At 36.3% G+C, this 26,655-nt stretch overlaps 1 protein-coding gene across 1 annotated transcript in view; it reads left to right on the forward strand.

The window, feature by feature from the left end:
• The window catches only part of LOC127855035 (serine/threonine-protein kinase OSR1-like), a 113,825-nt gene that overhangs the window by 44,143 nt on the left and 43,027 nt on the right, over positions 1 to 26,655 (forward strand). Inside the window, exons 7-11 of the mRNA XM_052390369.1 lie at positions 9,096 to 9,197; positions 10,119 to 10,252; positions 16,696 to 16,744; positions 18,017 to 18,076; positions 26,243 to 26,368. Of these exons, the coding sequence (XP_052246329.1) occupies positions 9,096 to 9,197; positions 10,119 to 10,252; positions 16,696 to 16,744; positions 18,017 to 18,076; positions 26,243 to 26,368 (471 nt within the window). The remainder of the gene's footprint in view (positions 1 to 9,095; positions 9,198 to 10,118; positions 10,253 to 16,695; positions 16,745 to 18,016; positions 18,077 to 26,242; positions 26,369 to 26,655) is intronic.

The following is a 26,655-nucleotide window of genomic DNA, read 5'->3' on the forward strand; positions in this document are numbered from 1 at the left end:
TTAACAATGCGATAATTTAGAAGAAAATGCTATTATTTATGTAAACAATTGACGCTATCAACATTGCATACCTGTATCCAATCTTCAGTGAAATATTTTAGGAGTGTCTCTAAATCTTTCTACACCTGTATTTTTATTCCCCCCCGAAGAAGGGAGATAATTATCTGTACCTGCCAAATGATAAAAAAATTATAAATCAAGGCGGCGCAGTAGGGGGCATTGTGTTTCTGACAAACACATCTCTTGTTTGTCAACACCTGTATTTTACTAAAATACTGGTATGTATTGTATCTTAATTTTCGGACAGGATCAAAATAATTTATTTTTAAGTGTCTGCAAACTTAGAGAAATTATGGTAGATTCATAAAGAAATGTATGAATTACATTCAAAAAACCTTTTCGAAACAATGTAATTGGGTAACTGATTATTTTAGTAGATTCACCAGTTAACGTCTTGCATCCCTAATATCTAATGATGTCTCAGCCAAGATTGAAAATAAAATTTGCCTAGAAATTTAATATTTTTGTTTCATAGAGTACTTCTTGTATTATTCTGAAGTCTGCCCCCTCAGAATAGTTTAGTTCCGTCTGGTCTGAGGTGAGTGCCGTAGAGCCCATGGCCCTGTTTTTTCTTTTTGGAAACCAATTTATATATTTTATCATGCTCACATAAAGTTCAAACAATACATAACTCATTGACTAATTAAGTACATATTCATAACAGTACATTACAAACACAATCATGCAAAACGGTATAAAATAAAATAATGGTATATGAAAGCATTTATAACAAGTATCACATAAACTCATTCTCTCAAAGAAATTAATAGAAGATTATATAGATATTATTGCAATCCTATCAAATAAAGTTTCTGTTAAACTAATAATATATGAGCATATTTTAACTCACTTTGCTATGGTCATGGAAAGACTACTCTTTCATGGGAACTATTTACATATTTTCATTCCTTGAATATGTCCTGTTTTTAATTTATTCCATGTATATTTAAATGATTAGATATATCAACTATTTAAAGATTCAGTGTGTGCTTAACACCAAAATGTCATTATTTTTGTACATTCCCACAACTAGATTGCCTGTATGTTTACTGTAGTAGACACATGTTGGTGCAATCCCACCATCCTTCATTGTGACCACCTCTGCAAGTCTCTGTCTCCCATCTTTGTCCACCTGGATGATTATGTAGGGCCTGAATCCACATACCAGAACTTGTCCTGAGCCTGTACATGTAACATGGTGGCGTGATGGATCACCACTGTAAGACAACCACATCAGTCCATTGGAAAACAGTGTGGAGATCACTGTGCCATTCCTGGACAGGGTGACCATCTCACCACTGGCGTGGTTACCGGTAGTCACATATATCCTCTCTCCATCTGGACTCACTACGCAGGAGGCAACTGGTATTGAAAGCAGTGAAATTGAGGTGTTGTATATGGAAACATGATATGGCATTAGTGGCAGTTCTGGGGGAAATACTAACACCCATAAACATACATGCATACTTAATATATTTAATGTTTTTACCTTTCGTTATATTTTCATTCACATAAATGCTGTTACAGTAATATGTACAGAGTGCCATAAAAGAGCAGAATATATGCATGTGAATCTGATTATACTCAATTCCAACAACAAATCAATCAAACCATGTTTATCTGATCTTTTTTTCAATTTTCAAAAGATAATCTTGTAAGTTGTGTTGTTTTTTTTTCTTAGCTAAAAGACTGAGCTAGAATTTATACACACTTGTTTCCGTGAGATAAATTTACGGTGTACATTTCAAATTAAAATTAGTTGTTTGTGTCTAAAACATATTCTTCATCATTAAAGGACACATGCTTTTCATTAATCCATGCTAATTATATGATATGCGTTGAAAATTCCTTTTTGCCTAGAATCGTGATTTCTTTTTTTTTCCATTGCCTTACATCTTGGAATAATGACATTTGTACATTGCAACATAAAATATAGTACAACTTCATTTACCAACCAATATATATGACTGATGTCAAACGGAACAATGCTAGGCAGTCATTTAATGTTTTGAACAAATCAAACTTTTTAACCAAGTGTTTATTGATTTATGAAGAAAATAATAACAATAAGATATCAAATTGATCAAAGGTAATGAATTTGACACTTATTGGGATATCTGCAATACATACCACAATCGTTACATTTAGTAAAATTGATTTTGCAAAATGTTATCATAACTTGTAATGAACTATTTGATTTTATGCTCGGCTGTTCTCGGAGAAAAACCTGAGGTATTGTCATAGCCAGGTTGTCGTCCGCCGTAGGCGTCGTGCTAAAACCTTAGCATTTCCACCTACAACTTTGAAACTTCATATGTAGATGCACCTTGATGAGTTCTACACACCACACCCATTTTTGGGTCACTAGGTCAAAGGTCAAGGTCACTGTGACCTCTTATATAAAACTTTAACATAGGCTCTAAAGTCAAAGTGCTTCCACCTACAACTTTGAAACTTCATATGTAGATGCACCTTGATGAGTTCTACACGCCACACCCATTTTGGGGTCACTTGGGCAAAGGTCAAGGTCACTGTGACCTCTTATATAAAACTTAAACATATGCTCTAAAATCAAAGTGCTTCCGCCTACAACTTTGAAACTTCATATGTAGATACACCTTGATGAGTTCTACACGCCCCACCCATTTTTTGGTCACTAAGTCAAAGGTCAAGGTCACTGAGACCTCTAATAAAAAAAAAAAATCGAACAAGCTTTCGCAGCCGAGCGTGGTACCCGTTATGCGGTGCTCTTGAAAGCCTTATATCCACTTAAGGTTTGGAAACAGAAACAGGAAGCAATGCAAAATGATGTTTAAAAACTTATTTTGGGGGGAGAAATTGTATAATTAGAAAATATTGAGTACAATTTTCCACAAAATAATGATATCATTCGTATAATTTGTTTAAGTTAATCATACATAATGATATAGTAATTGTCAATGAGTCTATGTTGCTTAAAAGTTAAGTGATATATAATCAGGATCAATGTGTTTATGTTGCTTAAAAGTCAAGGGATTTATTATTGTAAAAATAGATGAAACAGGCAGAAAACATTCAAATAGGTATGTCTATAATGTCAAATAACTTGCATGTATCAGCGGTCAACATCTGCCACAGAGTGGCGTATTTTTGCCTGACTGTATTATTATTCATTAAATTATTTTGGGAGCATACTTTTTCATTTTAATACATATTTTTTTTTTAACGCAATAAAACTGCATATTAAAACTTTGTTCAGTATGTTCATGTTTTAATTTACATGTTTGTTTTTATAAGATATTATGAAATTGATTGCTTCTTAATTTCATTTATATTAGAAAGATTGGTCTTATCAGTATGGACATGCAGAGTAACTATATTGTTAATAATTACCTGTCTTTCCACGCTTTGTGATTTCATACAGCTTGCTCACATGTCTTCCATCCACAGAGTATTGGTACAGGGCTGTGTCTGTTGTAATTAACAGATTGTCCTGGTGGTGGGCAATACCATGGCAGAAATGTTGTAATTTCATTGTCCTGTCCTTTACCAGCTGAAGATTTGTCACTCTAATAAAGTGGACCTCTTTGATTCCCATAGCAACAGCCACCAGATTGGAGTTGATGCTGCAAATGGACACTGGTTCACTAGGCAAGTCACAGTGGGCCACCACATTCATGGTCTGATCCAACAGCTTAACTTTTTTATTGTTTAAGTCTGTGATCAGGAGTTCTCCAGTAGCTATCTCACAGATACCTGTTATGAAACAGACAAATGCATCGTTTCCTATATTAACTTTATACTTCTTTCTTGTCTTCTCTCTAATGACTTGGTTTGGATCAGACTTGTCAAGTGCACTTGATTGATATTCTTGGACCAACTGGGTTGATGAACTTGATGTTACTATATGAGGCATCCAGTGTGGCTTGTTCAAAGCACTTGTATTGTTAGACTGTGTAGATGAATTGGAAATTGGATTGGACACATAGTCTGACTTGTTAACAGCAGTTGATTGGTTTGTAATGTCACCTTGTTTAGGTGGTACCGATGCTTGATTAGAAATTGTATCTAGCTTGTTAAGAGCACTTGTTTGGTTTGCAACATTTATAGCTTGTCTGGGCTTTCCTGATACTGGACTGGTATCCAGGTCTTGCTTGATGGTTTCAACGGCTTGAATTTCAGGATCTTTTTTGCTGGATAATGAGCAACATGCTTCAGGTTTTGTCGCTTTTGTTACTCTGCTATCTTTGATGAGTATTTGTCCCAATCCTGAAATAGTGGCCATGGTTTGAAGGATGATTGGATCAGGTGTAAAGCTCAGTGTTATATCATTCTCTTCTGTCATTTCTTGTAAAAGTGCTTTGGCCTTTACAGACATGTCCCAACATTTTCTGTACATAATCATTTGGATTGCATCACTTTTGCCTTTAATATTTAGCCATTCTTCTTTAAAAGATGTCATCTTTTTGATAGACTCATTGCAGTTTGCATTATCAGTTTGAATAGATGTCCTCAATTTAGCCAGTAGTGTGTCTAACTCTTTGATAGTATTCCTCTCCAATTGATCCAAAGAATCATTTATTGCCTTGCGTAAAGCATTGATCTCTTCCAGAATTGTATTGTAGGCTTGTTCCAGGGACTTTAGACTTTCCTCAAAGTTATCATTCTTAAGAATCAACTGTTCTTGTAAAGTATCCAGAGTTGCTGACAACTGCTTAAAATCCCCTTTTTGGTGCAGGTCTTTCTGCATTTTCTGCAAAGGAAGTCCCCTTTAAATGCCTTTAAGACATCAGCAATTTAAATTTTTTTTTTTTTTAACTAAAATATGTCGTAGTTTTTAAATTTAGCAATATTCAATTTTTGTACACTTAGTACCAGCACTTTTAAACTGGATAAAAATTACTTAGTATACTACTTACTTATGATTGTAGACATGACAGACAGTACACATCAGCTCACTGTGGTCCTCACAGAATGTTTCCAATTTCCTGTCCTTATGCACATGACATTGCTCTAGAACATCAAATGTTGCATCGGAAACTGGCCACTTACTGATGTTTTTCTTGTCCAAAGTTACATGCTTCTGATAAAGGAAGTTATGGTACTCCAAACATTTGCCACAGTAAACCTTGGAACAGTCCTCGCAGTAAAATTCAGCCTCTGTGTTTCTATCATTTCCCTTACAGGTGTAACAAGAAAAGTCAAAGAACAAATCTGATCCCCTATGAATTGAAGTCTCAAAATTGGAAGCCATTTAAGCTGTTTTATTTATTTCACTCTTGTGAATGTGGATAAATTGACATTCTGATTTTTGAACCAGTATCACCTGATCTCCACTCACATGATTGTTTCAATTGATATCAGGGTAGATTTCTCAGTATCTTATCACCAAATTAAACTGGTGGACATGTAAACAAAAATTGTTTAAACGGACATAACTTTTCATACCAATATTTTGAAGTGTTTTGAAATTGATGTGTTAAAACTTAAAAACAGTATGTTTATAAATACAATGAATACTTATATTGCTTTCTATCAGTAAAAAAAACTCAGATTCAAATGCAAAAAAAATGCAAAAAAGTAATGACATTCCCACGTAAAGCTACTCATATAAAATTGCTTTAGGCATTCAAATGGTTATATTTACTTTGACAGCTAAATCGAAAAATAAATACTTATATAATAAATATTAGATATTATACATTAAGGCATTGATACATATTTTATATGTTGTTATTGGAGCCTTGCATTTTAAATTACATGGCTTCTTACTGACCCTGATGTAATTCAGGCTTTGTAAATGAAGTTAATAGGTTAATAGCCATGTAAATGACTGGATATCAACTACTACTGACCTTATATAAAATAATACACCATTTTATCTGATTTAGCAATATAATTTTTTTTTTATGAGGGATGTAAGATAAAACCTATCTGATATATTTTATCACCCAAGTTGATTACTGGTGTACACAAGTGCTGGAGTCCATTTGGTATATTCTGCTTGAGGTCTTTGCCACGCTATAAAAATCTTGACATGTATGTTGTACATACATAGGTGTGTTCTCTGCTATTGTTGACAGTCTAGTTTTCATACACCAGACTATCAAGGACCATGATGGCAGTTGTGCGTCTGTCTCCGAACCTATGCTGGTGGTAACAACAAACAACTTTGTTTTCCGTTTGAATTTTCACTTCCATAACAGATGAGCACATAGACGGTAACAGGAAACAACCTGGTTACAGTTTGATTTTTCACTTCCATAACAGAGGAGAACATTGACCCTTACACAAAACAACCTGGTTACAGTTTGATTTTTCACTTCCATAACAGAGGAGCACATTGATGGTTACACAAAACAACCTGGTTACAGGTTTGATTTTTCACTTTCATAACAGAGGAGCACATTGACGGTTACACAAAACAACCTGGTTACAGGTTTGATTTTTCACTTTCATAACAGAGGAGCACATTGATGGTTACACAAAACAACGTTACATTTTGATTTGTTCACTTCCATAACAGATGAGCACATAGACATTTGCACAAAACAACCTGGTTACAGTTTGATCTTTTCACTTCCATAACAGATGAGCACATAGATGGTTACACAAAACAACCTGGTTACAGTTTGATTTTTCACTTCCATAACAGATGAGCACATAGATGGTTACACAAAACAACCTGGTTATAATTTGATTTTTCACTTCCATAACAGATGAGCACATAGATGGTTACACAAAACAACCTGGTTACAGTTTGATTTTTCACTTCCATAACAGATGAGCACATAGATGGTTACACAAAACAACCTGGTTACAATTTGATTTTTCACTTCCATAACAGATAAGCACATAGACCGTTAAAACATGGACTGACATGGTGGAAACAAGGTTGATACAAGGACTATAACATAAGATCTCTGAATAACAAGGATGAAGCTGGAGATGGACAGGGTGCTGACAAGGACCTTCACAGTGCAAGCAATGTGAAAACACAAAGTATCACAGAGGAACATGAAATAACATGGACAATGGCTGATGTTTAGGACAAAAAGGGGAAGTTTATAAATCATTCTATTTTTCCATTCTACCGACGACACAACATGGGCAATTAGATGCTGATGTGATGCCAGCTTCTACTGCAAGTTGAAAGCACTATCCTGGTTACTAAAGCTAAGCTATGACAGAGATATAGAGAAGATATGATAAAGATTTTTTCTGCACCTGTGAATAGAATGAAAAGGATAATCATCTGATTTTGAAAAATGGCTCGATCGAAGACCAGACATTTGTCCATACGACAGTTGATGAATGAACTTATAAGAAGACGGCAAGGGCTTATTTAATTATGCCCCCCCCCCCCCCTTTGAAGAATAGGGGGTAAATTGCTTTGCTGGATGTCGGTCGGTGTACCGGTAGACCAGTTTTAGTTTCCGATCAATAACTCGTCAAAAAATTGACCAATTGGCTTTATGCATCACATGTGCATTAGCCTCAGACAATAGATGACCCCTGTTTAAATTGGGGTCACTAGGTCAAAGGTCAAGGTCATTGTCACAATAAGTGTGAAAATCGTTTCCGATCAACAACTCAACAAATTGACCAATTGGTTTGATACTTTCCATGTGCATTGACCTTTGACATGAGATGACCCCTATTGAAATTGGGGTCGCTAGGTCAAGGTCACTGTCACATTAAGTATGAAAATTGTTTCCGATCAATAACAAGTTAACAAATTGAATGATTGGCTTGATAATTCACATGTGCATTGGCCTTTGACAGTAGATGACCCCTATTGAATTTGGGATCACTAGGTCAAAGGTCAAGGTCACTGTAACAATAAGTGTGAAGAAAAATTATGATCAATAACTTGTCAACAAATCGACCGATTGGCTTGATACTTCCCATGTGCATTGGACAGTTGATGACCCCTATTTAAATTGGGTTCACTGAGTAAAAGATCATGTTCACTGTCACAATAAGTGGGAAAATCGTTTCTGAACAATAACTCATCAATAAATTGACAGATTAGTTTGATACTTCCCATGTGCATTGACCTTGGATATTAGATGACCCCTATTGAAATTGGGGTCACTAGGTCAAAGGTCAAGGTCACTGTCAAATTAAGTATGAAAATTGTTTCCGATCAATAACATGTTAACAAATTGAACGATTGGCTTGATACTTCACATGTGCATTGGCCTTGGACAGTAGATGACCCCTTTTGAAATTGGGGTCACTAGTTCAAAGCCTTGTTTGGGAGGGGATATGTCTCCGACTGCGGAACTCTTTTTTACAGAAATAAAAAATGTGTGCAACTTGAAAATGATGCATTCCTTATCCGCCAATATCCCAACAATTGATAATATTCATGAATTTACATATGAGCTGTGCTTTGAGAGAAAGGGGCCCAATGCATGTGCCGAAAATGTCGTCACAGATAATCAGGAACAGCACTTTCTGCCTAAAATGGGGATTTGCTATGAAGAGACTTCATTGAAACAAAAAGTACCGTAAAAGCGAAAATGTGTGGTCCTGGATTAGCCTGAATGGATGTGTGGACTGCACAGGATATTCTGGGGCGACACTTAACCCTTTCAGTGCGGGAACCGAAAATTGAAGGCCTTTGCAAACAGTTTGGATCCTGATGAGACGCCACAGAACGTGGCGTCTCATCTGGATCCAAACTGTTTGCTATTCTGATAGTATTCTTTGAAAAAAAATGAAGAAAATGCTTATTTTACAAATTCAGCAGACGACATTTTAGCAGACGACAAATTTCCCAGCATGCAAAGGGTTAATGCACATGCCAATAAGCTTGGTTTTCCCTAAGCGTGCTTTAATTTGTTTTCTTCAGGTGACTGGTTATGACTTGATTTCTTCAGGTGACTGGTTATGACTTGTTTTCTTCAGGTGACTGGTTATGACTTGTTTTCTTCAGGTGACTGGTTATGATTTGTTTTCTTCAGGTGACTGGTTATGATTTGTTTTCTTCAGGTGACTGGTTATGACTTGTTTTCTTCTGGTGACTGGTTATGACTTGTTTTCTTCAGGTGACTGGTTATGACTTCAAGGCTGATATCTGGAGTCTGGGTATAACTGCCATCGAACTTGCCACTGGGACAGCGCCCTATCATAAATACCCTCCAATGAAGGTAGGTTTTTACATTAACAAGCATTTGCACTACTACAGAAGTTGAAAGTGCGGGTATTTTGCTTATCAAGATGTGGTTTATTTAAATGACAGATCTTTTAAAAACATTTAATGAAATGATTGTTGCTAAAAATGTTTTGTAAAATTTGGTAATGTACATGCATTGAAAATACTAATGAAACACCTGATGAATTCTCTTCAAAAGTTCTTTCAACAAAAAACGTGAACTAATTTCCTGTGTTAAGCTGTAATTATTAATATTTACATATAGTGATTATGAAGCACATATTTGATAAAAAATACCCCAATTCCAATGGCATGGTATTTACAATCCAGATATCGAACTTTGTTTGTAGAACAATTATTACAAATTCTGTTCTCTTTTTGTACATTATTGCGTCTACCCAGTTTGATTGTAATTTGTGGTTTGAGGCTCTGAATTTCGAAAGCGCAATCTCATATTTTGAAGTTAAATCAATTGAGAAGTACTTTTGTGCGTTGAGTAGGCTTTTGTAATGTTTATAATTATGACATCAACTTTACTGGATCATTGATTGATATGTTCATAAATAATAAATCTATCAATAAATATGATGAATACCTTAACACTTTCCCCAACAAGAAGCAAAGTGAAAATGGCTTTTGCAACCAGCATAAAACCAGACGAGCCTGCAAGTAACTTGCAGTCTGTTCATGCTTTATGTTGTTTGCTGGTCATCAGTATCTAAGGGATGGAAAAAAAGCCTTTAAAACTTAAATTTAGTAGGACAGGTATTTAATTAAATTTAACTTTCTAAGAAACTACAGATGCATCAAAATGCGTATCTAAGTGGTAAAGGGTTAACAAACTGCTTTGACATAATGGCAGAGTTTTTATGTGATCTGTATGAGTGTATGTTTTATTGTTCATTTGTATCGACAGGTGCTGATGCTGACCTTGCAAAATGACCCGCCATCGCTGGACACTGGGGCGGAGGACAAAGACCAGTACAAGAACTACAGTAAAGTCTTCCGCAAGTTTGTGTCAGACTGCTTGAAAAAGGAGCCAGAGAAAAGGTTAACCCCCCATGCATTGCCATTCTGTATGCCCTTCCAGACCAGGAACCAGGAGCCTATTTTAGATTTATGAAATTGGTCTCTGTTACAGGCTTTCCAGCGTTTCTATTATTTCCTAGTATTTTCTAGTTTTCCTAGTTCATTAAATGTGCTCCTAGTTTTTAACCAGGTTTTTAACCAGGTTTTCCGAAGGAAAAAACTGGTTATTAGATTGGCGAATGCGGGCGGGCTGGCTGGCTGGCTGGCGGGCTGGCTGGCGGGCGGAACAAGCTTGTCCGGGCCATAACTATGTCGTTCATTGTCATATTTTAAAATCATTTGGCACATTTGTTCACCATCATTGGACGGTGTGTCGCGCGAAATAATTACGTCGATATCTCCAAGGTCATGGTCACACTTTGAGTTCAAAGGTCAAAATTGGCAATAAATGAGCTTGTCTGGGCCATAACTATGTCATTCATTGTGAGATTTTACAATTATTTGGCACAATTGTTCACCATCATGGGACGGTGTGTCGCACGAAAGAATCACGTCAATATCTCCAATGTCAAGGTCACCACAACTTAAAATAGATTTATTTTGAAACAAACTTACAAAGGGGGTTAATTTTGTTTGTTCATTTCAAAAGTTCAGTTTGAGTTGTCTCCCTTAATCAGATTTTTTTTCACAATGAAAACCTGGTTTTGTGACAATTTTGTCCCTTGTTCCTAGTTTTGTCTAAAACCTCCTAGTATTCCTAGTTTTTCATTATTTTGGCACTTTTTGGGATAAGGTAAAACTGTCTTTTAATGTGTTTTAGAGATTTTGTTTCAAAATAGGACCTTCAGGTTGTTGAGCTGACAATATTTGGTAGTCTTTGTGGGGTCTGGTGTCATTGGTCACATAGTCTAGCCTTCGTAGGTGATACCTAAAAGTTGGACTGAGCTCTGTGATGACTACAAATGAAAACTTATGGCTATATTCTGAAACGTTCCTCCACTTAACCCAACCTCAGTTTTATTACGCACATGATTTTATCTAACGGTCCCCTCCTTCACTCACATTGGTATTTACATCTGTAAGGACAGCTCGAGGTTCCTCGTCTGAGGGAGGATATGGTGAGGTAGTGAAGTTGTTCCTCGAGCCTCACTCAACGTGTTTTTTTATGAATACCAAAACAGAAGCTCGTACAACTATATGTTTATTTTGTTAGTTTTAGTTTCAAAGTGTTGGTAACCTGAAAAATATGCTATATTGCGGATTTGGAACCACAAAATCTTGTGTTAATGGATATATTTACTCTAGAGCACTTTGGTGATGGCTATTTTTTTTTGTTTTATATACCATGGCACTTGAATCTTGTGCGCATGAAGTACAAGATGGTAAACAACATTTAATTTGAGGAAACCCACTCATGTCAGGAATAACAATCGCTTTTTGTGACATTTTTTCATGTGAGATTTTTTAACTATTGTTTTGAATGGTAATATTTTAATGCCATGATTGTTGCCTATCGTTTAAAATTAATTTCATTGAATGTTATATAGCCTCTCATTTACTTATAATAGTATAATGATGCATATTTACAACAATGGTCATGTATTCGACAACGTTCACAGTTAAAGCGGGTATGCACGATCTTGACAAATGTTTGTTCAACAAAAATAAACTTCTTAAAACTTGATGTACATGCAGTTTATTATTAATTTGGAGACCCTTTCAGAAGAACATGTGTCCGAAAATGTGAATTCTGGAGGATATTCAATTCAGAAATTACACTGAACTGTACAGACAGTTATTGCATCATGTAATAACAATAATAATTCCATACAGAAACCATTTTGTGGGTATATTTTCACATCTAAGTCAGAATATGTAATTTACACATGTATATTGTTGTAAACATTGAACGGATTGTATAACAATAGGTGCCCAACAAAACACATTCACGCTTTGTCGACTCCTGCAGCTCTCCTCAACTAAGTAAACACTGTGAATACCAATCTCTTCCTCGACTCAAACTAACCAAAGCGCCCTCGAGCCTTCCTTAGTCGAGATTGAGTCGAGGTGGAGGTTGAGTGACGTTCTAGAATATAGCCATAAGTCAGCTTAACAGTCCTGTTGTATGAAATGTGTACAGTTACTGTGGTAATCTGGTAGGAAAAAGTCAAAAAAGGCAATAAACTTCTTAGTAGTAACTCCTAGTTTTTTCCAAACTTCCTACATTTTCCTAGTTTTTTCCTAGTTTTTTGTAAATAATTTTCTCCTAGTTTTTAGCTCACCTGATTGCTCAGGTGAGCTTTTGTGACCGGTCTTTGTCTGTTGTCTGTCCGTCCACATTTGTTTGTAAACACTCTAGAGGCCACATTTATTGTCCGATCTTCATGAAACTTGGTCAGAAGCTTTGTCCCAATAAAATTTTGGTCAAGTTTGAAACTGGGTCATGCCGGGTCAAAACTAGGTCACTTGGTCAAAAAAAAAAACAAAACTTGTAAACACTGTAGAAGTCACATTTCATGCCCAATCTTCATGTAACTTTGTCAAAATGTTTGTCTTAATGATATGTTAGTTGAGTTCAAAAGTGGTTCCGGTCCGTTGAAAAACATGGCCGCCAGTGGGCGGGGCAGTTTTCCTTATCTATCTACAGAGAAACCTTGTAAACACTCTAGAAGTCACAATTTTTGCATAATCATCATGAAAGTTGGTCAAAACATAGGTTTTATTGATATGTCGGACGAGTTCGAAAATGGGCCAGATCGGTGAAAAAACATGGCCGCCAGTGGGCGGGGCATTTTTCTCTATATGTATATAGTGAAAACATGTGAACACTAGAAGTCACATTTTTGGCCCAATTTTCATGAAATTTGGTCAGATCATTTGTTTCCTTGATATGAGAGTTGAGTTCGAAAATGGTTCCGGTCAGTTGAATAACATGGCTGCCAGGGGGGGGGGGGGGAGTTTTCCTTATTTGGCTATAGAGAAACCTTGTAAACACTCTAGAAGTCACAAGTTTTGCCCAATCATCATGAAAGTTGGTCAAAACATTGGTTTTATTGATATCTCGGACGAGTTTGAAAATGGTCCAGATCGGTGAAAAAACATGGCGGCCAGTGGGCGGGGCATTTTTCTCTATATGTATATAGTGAAAACATGTGAACACTCTAGAAGTCACATTTTTGGTCCAATTTTCATGAAATTTGGTCAGAACATTTGTTTCCTTGATATGAGAGTTGAATTCGAAAATGGAAATGGTTCCGGTCAGTTGAATAACATGGCTGCCGGGGGGGGGGGCAGTTTTCCTTATTTGGCTATAGAGAAACCTTGTAGTTTCACTCTAGTTTCAAAGGTGCTGTTGGAAAGCCTGCTGTTACGTAGTGGGTTTGATGTCTGCCTGGCAACCGTGAGGTCACAGGTTGGATCTCCACTGTGGGAGCATTCTTTTATCTTATAATCTCCACCAAAGACACCAAGTACTGGTTCTACCCAGGAACTGACTCACAAGTGTTTCAATAGTCATTTAACTTTTGATACAATCAAGCTAAAATAAATAGGTTTCAACGTACACGTATTTTAGATTTAATGACAAAATGGGAATGTGTTGACCAAAACTAGGATTTAGCTTTAAATTGTACTGGAGCCATGATTTAAAAAAAGCTGATCTGCTAAATGTCTGCAGGGGACAAAATATTTTAATAATTCACTAGTTCTGCAGGACAAGCCCTTTACAATTTTTACTCATCCTGCAAATGCATGCGCTCGTCCTTCAAATATGTGTGAACTACAGATTGAAAGAGGCTGATCTGACTTCACAAGTTTCTGAAAAGTCAATTCACTACAGTTCCGTTTAAACCTTTACCACTTAGATACGTATTTTGACGCATTTGTATTCTCTTACAAAGTTAATTTTAATTAAAGGCCTTTCTTACTAGATTTAAGTTTTAAAGGCTTCATTTCCAACCTCTAGATACTGATGAGCAACAAACAGTATAAAACCTGTACAGACTGCGAGTTACTCGCAGGCTGTTCTGGTGTTATGCTGTTTGCACATAGCCATTTTCAATTTGCTTCTGAGTGGGAAAGGGTTAATGCAATTTGGGGGATCCGCAGATCGAAATATAATTTGTCAGGTCATTCATGCATATATATATACATATGTATGCATTAGTCAATCTCAAAACACGTTATTAGCTCGGCTGTTTTCGGAGAAAACCCGAGGTATTGTCATAGCCAGCTCGTCGTCCGCCGGCGTTGTGCTAAAACCTTTACATTTGCTCTTAAATCAAAGTGCTTCCACCTACAACTTTGAAACTTCATATGTAGATGCATCTTGATGAGTTCTACACGCCACACCCATTTTGGGGTCACTAGGTCAAAGGTCAAGGTCACTGTGACCTCTAAAAATAAAAAAAATCTGACAAGCTTTCATTTTTAGCTCATCTATTTTTTGAAAAAAAATTATGAGCTATTGTCATCACCTTGGCGTCGGCGTTGGCGTTGGCGTCGGCGTCCGGTTAAGTTTTGCGTTTAGGTCCACTTTTCTCAGAAAGTATCAATGCTATTGCATTCAAACTTGGTACACTTACTTACTATCATGAGGGGACTGGGCAGGCAAAGTTAGATAACTCTGGCGTGCATTTTGACAGAATTATGTGCCCTTTTTATACTTAAAAAATTGAACATTTTGGTTAAGTTTTGCGTTTAGTTCCACTTTTCTCAGTAAGTATCAATGCTATTGCATTCAAACTTGGTACACTTACTTACTATCATGAGGGGACTGGGCAGGCAAAGTTAGATAACTCTGGCATGCATTTTGACAGAATTATGTGCCCTTTTTATACTTAGAAAATTGACAATTTTGGTTAAGTTTTGTGTTTAGGTCCATTTTATTCCTTAAGCATCAAAGCTATTGCTTTCATACTTGCAACACTTACTAACTATCATAAGGGGACTGTGCAGGCAAAGTAATGTAACTCTGACTGGCATTTTGACAGAATTATGTGCCCTTTTTATACTTAGAAAATTGAAAATTTGATTAAGTTTTGTGTTTAGGTCCACTTTATTCCTACAGTATCAAAGCTATTGCTTTCATACTTGCAAGATTTATGAACTATCATAAGGGGACCGTGCAGGCAAAGTTATGTAACTCTGACTGGCATTTGGACGGAATTATGGGCCCTTTATACTTAGAAAATTGAAAATTTGGTTAAGATTTATGTTTTGGTCCACTTTACCCCTAAAGTATCATAGATATTGCTTTCATACTTGGAACACTCACAAACTATCATAAGGGTACAGTAAAAGGACAAGTTGCATAACTCTGGTTGTCATTGTTACGGAATTATGGCCCTTTTTTGACTTAGTAACTTGTAATATATGGTTAAATTTTGTGTTTCGATCCACTTTACTTCTTAAGTATCAAGGCTATTGCTTTCAAACTTCAAATACTTACATGCTATCATGAGGTTACTGTAACCTGGCAACTTGAATTTTACTTTGACCTTTGAATGACCTTGACTCTCAAGGTCAAATTATTAAATTTTGCTAAAATTGCCATAAACTTCTTTATTTATGATTAGATTGATTGATACTTTGATGAAACTACTCTTACCTGACATACCACAATAGACTCCACCCAAACCATCCCCCGTGCCCTCCCCCCCCTCCCCCCCCCTAATTTTTTTTTTTTTTTTTTTTAAGATCATCTCACAAATGACCACCACAACCCTCACACTATAACCCCCCCCCCCCCCACCCCCCCCCCCCCCCCCACAATTTTTTTTTTTTTTTTTTTTTTTTTTTTTTTTTAAGATCATGTCACAAATTACCACCACACCCTCACACTATAACATACCCCCCCCCCCCCCTCCCATTTTTTTTTTAAAACTGTTATGTTTGAAATACCGTCCAAACCATCGCACCCAAACCCCCCCCCCCCCCCCCCCCCCCATCGCCCCCCCCATCGCCCCCCCACCCCCCCCCCCCCCCATCGATTTTTTTTTTTTTCGCTTTTTTGGAAGATAATGTAATAAATGTCCACAACCCCACACTATACACCCCTCTTCACTCCACTCCTCCCTCCTTTGTGATTGAAAATGAGAGTCCCTTCACCTTTAAAAAGAAAATAGATGAGCGGTCTGCACCCGCAAGGCGGTGCTCTTGTTTTTTAAATGCATCCGCAGCCGATCCAGCGTTGGCACCCGTTATGCGGTGCTCTTGTTTACCTACCTTATTGCATTATGTGTTATATTCATACAATATACATTGAGATGACATTAAACATTATTCCATTGAAATATTTTCAAATGGGTTTAATTAAATTTGTCAGATTTATTGTTCAAGGTTTATCGCCTCTGTTACAGATAAACAGAGTTGAAGGTTAAATATGTTGCTTCACTTATGTCGTGCAGGGCACTGTATGAACATTTGGTGATTTGACATTTACATTTGTTATACCTTTATAACAGGCCAACAGCCAAGCAACTGCTGAAGCAAGAGTTTATCAAGAAAGCAAAGGTATTTCTTAGTGTTTATTGATAATGTTTACTTTGGACCCCAAAAAAGTCTTAATTAACCCTTTGCATGCTGGGAAATTTGTCGTCTGCTAAAATGTCGTCTGCTGAATTTCTAAAATTAGCATTTTCTTCGATTTTTTTTCAAAGAATATTATCAGAATAGCAAACAGTTTGGATCCTGATGAGACGCCACGTTCTGTGGCGTCTCATCTGGATCCAAACTGTTTGCAAAGGCCTTCAAAATTTGGTTCCCGCACTGAAAGGGTTAATAGCTCCATCTGCATGTCATATATTGTTAACTTGCTGTGTTAGGACTAAAAGAAAGTTACAGTACATAAAATACCAAGTAGTAAATATTTAACCCTTTAAATGCAACCTGAAAATATACTATTTAATTTCTTGCCTTTTGATTATGTATTAAAAATTGAAAAATTCCCCGCTTTGTTGAATACAATGTGTTAATCTTGTTCTACCACCATTCAAATTAAATTCAACCTGTAAATGTCATTCACGCACTATTTGCAATAAGCCAACCTGTAGATGTAATACTATGCCTATTTCTCATAAAAGTCATCTTGATTGTACCATTAGTCTAAATAAGGTTCATGAAATTAATGTCGATCTGATTCTACCACTATTTCCAATGAAAGTCAACATGTGAAATTATTATTAACGCCGTTTCAAATATAAGTTAACTTACTTCTACCTAGATTTCCATATCAAGTGTATTTGTAAATAAGCCAGGCTCTGATAAAACTGGGTTTAATTCATGTGCGTAAAGTGTCAGCCCAGACTAGCCTGTGCAGTCCCCACAGGCTAATCAGGAATGGCACTTTCAGCTTTAACTATATTTTGCTAAGTAGAGACTTCCTTTAACCCTTTCCCACTCGGAACCAAAGTGAAAATGGTTATGTGCAAACAGCATAAAACCAGAACAGCCTGCGAGTAACTCGCAGTCTGTTCAGGTTTTATACTGTTTGCTGCTCATCAGTATCTGAGGGTTGGAAATAAGGCATTTAAAATTTGAATCTAGTAAGAAAGGTCTTTTATTCAATTTAACTTTTTGAGGGGCTACAAATGAGTCAAAATACGTATCTAAGAGGTAAAGGGTTAAACAATTTTTTTAATAAAAGCGGAAAGTGTTGAACCTTATTAGCCTGTGCGGACTGCAAAGTCTAATCTGGGATGACTCTTGACGCACGTGCAATAAACCCAGTTCACCAAGAGCGATTGTGAATGTCATTCCACTGCACTGTGCATGTTTTCTATGCAGGACAAGGCGTATCTGGTGAAGACACTTCTCTCAGAAGGCTCCTCTGTTAAACCTCAAAAGGTACGAATACCTGGGCCCGTATTCACCAACGGCTTCTCAGTCTTCAGTCTAAGAAAAAAAAATCTTCAAATTGGAACATTCAAATATTGCTATAATATTGAGTCAAACTTGGCATTCACTGCCTCTATCTACATCATCCTTGATGTAAAACATTTTCTTAATGCCATAATCCCTAGTGGAGGCCCCTGAATATTCAAAGCTGGATGTATTTTTCGTTGTTCAAAGTCTTTTTTTATGTCCCCCACCACTTTAGTGGGGGACATATTGTTTTTGCCCTGTCTGTTGGTCTGTCTGTTGGTTTGTTTGCTCCAACTTTAACATTTTGCCATAACTTTTGCAATATTGAAGATAGCAACTTCATATTTGGCATGCATGTGTATCTCATGGAGCTGCACATTTTGAGTGGTAAAAGGTCTAGGTCATCCTTCAAGGTCAAAGGTAAAAAAAATAGTTTTAAGCAGCGCAGAAGGGGACATAGTGTTTCCGACAAACACATTTCTTGTTTATTCTTAAGTCTGAGACTGGGTTGGTGAATATGTGACCTGGGTAATATTTGCAGAATGGGCAATACTTGTAGAACAGAACAGATTTTATTTTTATTTTGTAAATAAAGCTTACAGCCCATCATACATTTCATATAAAACTACATTAAATTATAATGTGAGTTACGTGTCTTATATACATATGTGCATCAAATCGAGAGATTGGTTATACATTTTATATAAATACTTAATTCATGAAGATTTATAAATTTCATTGTTCACATTTAACAATTTGCTGATATATACAAAAAAGACATGGAATTCACATTTTATTACAGATATTTGAATGATATTAAGGCAATAATGACATGCTCTATTTCCACTCGGCAGATTATGATGTCTTCCAGTTTGTATTTAAAATTAAATAAATTATTATGTACTTTTTAGCTCACCTGAGCACAACGTGCTCATGGTGAGCTTTTGTGAGCGCCTTTTGTCCGTCGTCCGTTGTGCGACGTCAACATTTGCCTTGTTCACTCTCTAGAGGCCACATTTATTGTCAAATCTTCATGAAATTTGGTCAGAAGATTGGTTTCAATGATATCTTGGATGAGTTCGAAAATGATTACATTTGCTTACAAAACATGGCTGCCAAGGGGCGGGGCATTTTTCCTTATATGGCTATAGCAAAATCTTGTTAACACTCTAGAGGCCACATTTATTGTCAGATCCTCAATAAACTTGGTCAGAAGATTCATCCCAATAATATCTTGGACGAGTTCGAAAATGATGTCGGTTGGTTGAAAAACATGGCTGCCAGGGAGCGGGGCATTTTTCCTTATATGGCTATAGTAAAACCTTGTTAACACTCTATAGAGGCCACATTTATTTTCCGATCTTCATGAAACTTGCTCAGAAGATTTGTCCCAATGATATCTTGGATGAGTTCAGAAATGGTAACCTTTGCTTGAAAAACATGGCTGCCAAGGGGCGGGTACTGATAAGCCAAGTTAACCTACTGTGTTTTGGTGTATTTAGCAGACTACTGTGCTATGAAACTGTTTCCATGGCAACCTTGTTATTTGGCATTTTCTAAATTATAAAGAATCTTTTGATTGAGATAACTTTTGTAAATTCTTTTTTTTTACATTTGAGTAACTGGAGTTTTCCACTCTCCATAAATTGTGTTCTTTAGATTAAGTTAGACTTATTTTATAAACTAAATTTTTGAAGAAACTTCTAGACTAACAGAAACTTATATTTATATCAGTTTTTTTGACAGATTTTGAACTTTTAGGAATTGACGGTTGAGTTTGAAAATGGTTTGGACCGGTAAAAAAACTTGGCCGCCAGGGGGGTCATTTTCCTTATATTTATTATTTATTTAGTGAAAAAAGCTTGTGAACACTCTAGAAGTCACATTTTTTGCCTAATCATCCAGTGATTTTTTTTGCTTTAATTTGTTACAGCCTGTGCCTTTTGAATTGGGAAAATTAGCGCGATAAACCGTGAAATTGGGAAAAATAGCGCGATAAACCATGAAATTGGGAAAAAATAAGCATTATAAATAGGATTATAAGTAACAGAAGTGATATTGTGTTTAAGTGCATGTTCAGGGAGTTTTCTAGAAAAGGAGTCTGGTCAAATTGGTTTGTTTTTTTAATCAATAAAAGTGGCAAGTTTGGGAATGATTTATGGACAAAAATGACTAAATTCAAGTTATATATTTTGTAAGATGTTTAAAAAATAAAGTTGAGACCTAGATTTAAGAAATCATAATTAAGATATATGAGACTTCTTTCTAAAAAAAAAAAAAAAAAAAAAAAAAAATGTTTTTTTTTTTTTTTTTTTTAAGTTGGGCTTTTTTTGGGAAATTTTGGTCAGAATTTTGGGAAAAAACGTGTATTTTTGCGATTGGGAAGCAGCCGAAATTCGGCTGTAAATTTGAGCAAAAAAAATCACTGTCATCATATAATTTTTTTTAAACATTGATTTTATAAATAATATCTCAGATGAGTTCGAAAATGGTCATGATGGGTGGAAAAACATGGCCGGCGGGGGGGGGGGGGAGTTTAGTTTACTTTGTTTTTATTCTTACAATAATAATTCTTTAAACTTTTAAATTCATTGATGATAGTTAATAACTTATAAATTCATTAATGATAGATCAGGTATATTTTCATTGTATGATAATTCTTAAGAAATGAAATAAATGCTTTAAACTCTCTGTAAGTGCAGATAGTTTACATCAGTGGTCAGTGATGATCTTTGATCAGTGCTTATCTTTGCCTGGATGCTAAGAATAACAGTGCTCTCATTTGATTGGATGTTTACCTATGTTACTATGCCTGCTACACTTCAGAATCAGGGGACTGGCACATTGTTGACCTCTCCCATCAGAACTAATCAACCAAAACATCTGGGTATGCATGTGATTGACTAATGCTAGACCCCTTGGCTATAAGTTGAAAGAGTTAGTCCACTAATTGAAAGATTGGGGTTAGTGAATTACTAATCTGCCAGACCTGTTTAATGTAGCAACTGTTAGTTTTATCATGGAGGTGAGTTTAATGTTCTAAGTTGAAATTTCACCAAGTAAAAGTGACTTAGTCTTATTTTTCTCTAAATGAAAATTTTGAATTAATGATTTACTGTGTTTCACTAACTGGGAATGTTAAGTAAGTGGAGTTAGTTTAGTTCTTTTAACTAAGTGCAATTATTAGTTAAGTGATTACTAAGGCAAAGTGAATTAGTATTTTTATGTCCCCCACTATAGTAATGGGGGACATATTGTTTTTGCCCTGTCTGTTGGTTGGTTGGTCTGTTGGTTGGTTGGTTGGTTGGTCTGTTTGCGCCAACTTTAACATTTTGCAATAACTTTTGCTATATTGAATATAGCAATTTGATATTTGGCATGCATGTGTATCTCATGGAGCTGCACATTTTGAGTGGTGAAAGGTAAAGGTCTAGGTCATCCTTCAAGGTCAGAGGTCAAATATATGTGGCCAAAATCGCTCATTTTATGAATACTTTTGCAATATTGAAGATAGCAACTTGATATTTGGCATGCATGTGTATCTCATGGAGCTGCACATTTTGAGTGGTGAAAGGTCAAGGTCATCCTTCAAGGTCAGAGGTCAAATATATGTGGCCCAAATCGCTTATTTTATGAATACGTTTGCAATATTGAAGATAGCAACTTGATATTTGGCATGCATGTGTATCTCATGGAGCTGCACATTTTGAGTGGTGAAAGGTCAAGGTCATCCTTCAAGGTCAGTGGTCAAATATATATGGCCCAAATCGCTTATTTCATGAATACTTTTGCAATATGGAAGATAGCAACTTGATATTTGGCATGCATGTGTATCTCATGGGGCTGCACATTTTGAGTGGTGAAAGGTCAAGGTCATCCTTCAAGGTCAAATATATGGGTCAAAAATTGCTCATGTATTGTCACTTCTGCAATATTTAAGCTAGCAATTTTATATTTGAAATGCATGTGTATCTCATGGAGCTGCACATTTTGAGTGGTGAAGGGTCAAGGTCATCCTTCAAGGTCAAACGTCATATAGGGGGACATTGTGTTTCACAAACACATCTTGTTTTCTCTAAGTGAAAATATTGAGTTAGTGATTTAATAAAGAACAGGACTTAGTGAATTTATGCAACAACAAGTTAGTGTTTTTAATAAGTGATGAGTGAACATAGTGAATTTATTAAATGACAAATCTCAGCTAATCTTTTAATTAAAGTGACTTAGTGTGTTGTGATTAACGCAAGTTATAAGTGATTAATCAAAGCCGAAGAAATAGTTTAAACTGTTTGTTTTCTGAAAGTGTCTTACATTAGACTTAAGTGAATAATACAATGAAAGTGAGTTCTTTATTATTTGTTCAGTGAAGTGAATTGAGTGAATTCAATTATAGTGATCACGGGTGTTTCTTTATCCTAGTGCTTTATATATGCCTCACACTGAACACAAACTGTTGACCAAGTTTAGACATGAAAGTGTATAATTGTTTTTGAAACCTTGTTTTAACTATGATTAACTTTTTAAAGTTTATGAACTGTATTTCTATATGAATTGTTTGTATTGTTTGCATTATTGCTTAAGTATAAATGATGAATGTTTGGAAAGAATAAAAATAGTCACATTGTTGTTGAAGAACAGATCATTTCTTGTTATCTCAGGTGAGCGACTTTGGGCCTTTCAGGCCCTCTTGTTTAACATATTCTACCAGCATCTTTAATGATTTAAGCATGTTAATACACTTTTTCTACATATTGAATAACAGACAGTGACAATAATTAACACAAGTATTTTTGACACTGGGTATAAAAGGTAACATACAACAGTAACTGTACACATTCAGCTGTAACAATCTGCTTAGTAATAGGATTATTAACCATAATATGCTTGCAAAATGACGATGTGTGCACATCTTTAATATGGTCACTGTATGTCCTTAAATTTTAGCTCCAGAAGATAGGGTTAACAGTGCTCCAGCTAGGAATTGAAAAGGGCAGGGGGGGGGGGCTATTTTGTCAAAAGGGCACTTTCGACACACTGTATTTTGTCAAAAGGGCACTATTGAGCGCGCAGGGGTATTTGGAATGTTCCTGTTGCATATTATTATGCCCCCCCTTCGAAGAAGAGGGGGTATATTGCTTTGCTCATGTCGGTCGGTCGGTCCGTCCACCAGGTGGTTGTCAGACGATAACTCAAGAACGCTTAGGCTTAGGATCATGAAACTTCATAGGTACATTGATCATGACTTGCAGATGACCCCTATTGATTTTGAGGTCACTAGGTCAAAGGTCAAGGTCACGGTGACATGAAATAGTAAAATGGTTTTTGAATGATAACTCAAGAACGCATACGCCTAGGATCATGAAACTTCATGGGTAGATTGATCATGACTTGCAGATGACCCCTATTGATTTTGAGGTCACTAGGTCAAAGGTCAAGATCACGATGATCCGAAATAGTAAAATGGTTTCCGGATGATAACTCAAGAATGCATACGCTTAGGATCATGAAACTTCATGGGTAGATCGATCATGACTCGCAGATGACCCCTATTGATTTTGAGGTCACTAGGTCAAAGGTCAAGGTCACGGTGACCCGAAATAGTAAAATGGTTTTCGGATGATAACTCAAGAACGCATATGCCTAGGATCATGAAACTTCACAGGTAGATTGATCATGACTCGCAGATGACCCCTATTGATTTTGAGGTCACAAGGTCAAAGGTCAAGGTCACAGTGACCCGAAATAGTAAAATGATTTTCGGATGATAACTCAAGAACGCTTTTGCCTAGGATCATGACACCTCATAGGTACATTGATCGTGACTCGCAGATGACCCCTATAGATTTTCAGGTCACTAGGTCAAAGGTCAAGGTCACAGTTACAAAAAACGTATTCACACAATGGCTGCCACTACAACGGTCAGCCCATATGGGGGGCATGCATGTTTTACAAACAGCCCTTGTTTTATATGTTATTAATAATGGTTAGAATATATTATTCCCTTTTTTTTTAACCATTCAAATAAAACATCTACAATGAGGAATAAATTAATTATACAATAGAGATTTAGTAATTTTAATGTAAAAAAAAGGGCAGGGCGGGGCGCCCTTCAATTAAGGCCTTACTGGAGCACTGGTTAAACATATTGTCAAATAGAATGTATAAGTCTCTGACCAGAATAGGCTTTGGTTATTATCCCTTGCCACAAAAAAAGGGGGATATAGCATTGGCGTTGCAATCGGTCAGTCTGTCTGTCTGTCGAAAAATGTTGAAATGTGCTGGGGATATCAATTCAACGAATTTGCTTGTTAAGAATAAAATTAATTGCTTTGTGGGCTATTGCTGCTATTTTTTGTTGTGAAAATGATCATGATGATTGATGTGTAAATAATAGTACCATATATCAATTTACAGTGTATTTGTTATATTTAGTTATTTACATCTAAATGTCCATTTTTCATTTTATCAAAGTACCTCACCATTTCTAAAAATTGTAACTTACATTTTCTTAATATTGACCTCCATTCTTGTCTCAGCAAAAAAATAAATAATTGTTGTTGAAGTTTTAATACGGTTTCAGCACAATTTGCAACCTCCTCTGGGCATAGCAAGCATAATTCATCAGGTATATCATTAGAGACAAATTTTCCCAATCCACGATGTTCTGGTGAAAGAGTCACTAGTAGTTTGTAAACAGAGAAAAAAAAGGTAGAACTTGTACATCTTGTTTATTTAGAATCTGTGCAAATATTGTGAACATAACTGAGGTGGTTCATATGCCTCGATAATTATAATTTCCATTTTTTAAACCTAATATGTGAATAGGGTAAATATTGCTTTCGCATCTGGTTTCATAGACATGACCAATTTGAAATAAAACATGGAAAATATTACATATTATTGGTCCTGCAAGGGATTCTGTTTGCTTTTAAAGCTCAGGTCCTATATCATCAACACCACAACTTTTTTCCATTTACAAGATATTTAATAGAAATGGGCTGTGCTCTGTGAAAAGGGGTTTAATGCACGTGCCTAAAGTGTCGTCCCAGATTAGCCTGTGCAGTCCACACAGGCTTATCATGGACGACACTTTCCGCTTTTATGATATTTAATGTGGACTGCACAGGCTCATCTGGAAAGATACTCTACACACATGCATTAAGCCCCATTTTCACAGAGCGTTACTTCAAAATAAAAAACTACAAAAGTCTTTAACCCTTTGCATGCTGGGAAATTTGTCGTCTGCTAAAATGTCGTCTGCTGAATTTCTAAAATTAGCATTTTCTTCTATTTTTTTCAAATAATATCAGAATAGCAAACAGTTTGGATCCTGATGAGACGCCACGTTGGCGTCTCATCTGGATCCAAACTGTTTTCAAAGGCCTTCAAAATTCGGTTCCCACACTGAAAGGGTTAAACCATGTACGGAGTATGTCATTTATAATTGTACACCTTATGTTACTGCTAGCATATGGCAAAGATTTTTACAATTTCCACACCACCTTTGGATTTTTTCTGGAATTGACTTACAAGTACGTCTGTTTATGGTGACAGTGTCCTTTCCCATTCCTGTTATGCAGACCATTACTGTAGAAGTGTTTGTGATAAGACTATGAAATTGTAATTACTCTTTCTAAATAATGTTATGTATACCCAGATACATTTGAAGTGTTTCCTGTGTTTGTTGTCATGTTTTTTATTGTTTTTGTGCATATGTTCATAAATTCAATGAAATAATGGTTATTTTGTTGCAATGTGCTTTGATCAATAGAACTCACCATGACAGAAACCAATATATCCATCTTGATGGTAGTTTAATATGTTAATGCATGAAGGAAAGTGTTATTTTCCTCCATGTGCAGGGGCCATTTCAGCAAGGGCCAAAGTGGCCCCTATGCAAAAGAGAATTTCTTTCTAATGATACGATTTTCCCTTAAATTTACCTTTTTTCCCGTTTTTAGTTCCGTTAATGAATTATTCCCCAAAATAAAAGGTAAAGATTTGGTGCGCTATAACCGTTCATCCCTCCCATTGGTATGCTGAAGCTGATGTTAAACTTGGCATCTGTCAGATAAAGCATGTGCTATATTAACATTTCCCTAATGTATTCAATCTATGACAACATCTCCATCTCATCACGTTGGTCAGGTTAAACGTGTGCCCGGTTCCAGTGGACGGCTTCACAAGACGGAGGACGGCACCTGGGAGTGGTCGGACGATGAGATGGACCCCGAGTCAGAGGACGGGCTGGCAGCAGCAGCTGAGACTGGGCGGGTAGGCAGATTTTTAAATTGAACTATGAGCAGCGCTGTGGCAAAACGGGGCTTAATGAATAAGCGTGAAGTGTCGTTCCAGATTAGCTTGTGCAGTCTGGCTTATCAGGGATGACACTTTCCGCTTGATCAGTATTTTTTTGTTTGAAGGACAGGCTGTTGTAAGTGGCTGAAATTGGATGGGTAGGGGCATTGGAAACATGGGTATTTGACCTCTGGTTGCTGACAAAATTATCAATAGGACCATATATTAAAATGTCTTTATATGACAGCAATAAGGACTGCCAG

Source organism: Dreissena polymorpha, chromosome 13 (assembly GCF_020536995.1).
Source record: "Dreissena polymorpha isolate Duluth1 chromosome 13, UMN_Dpol_1.0, whole genome shotgun sequence".
Taxonomy (NCBI): domain Eukaryota; kingdom Metazoa; phylum Mollusca; class Bivalvia; order Myida; family Dreissenidae; genus Dreissena; species Dreissena polymorpha.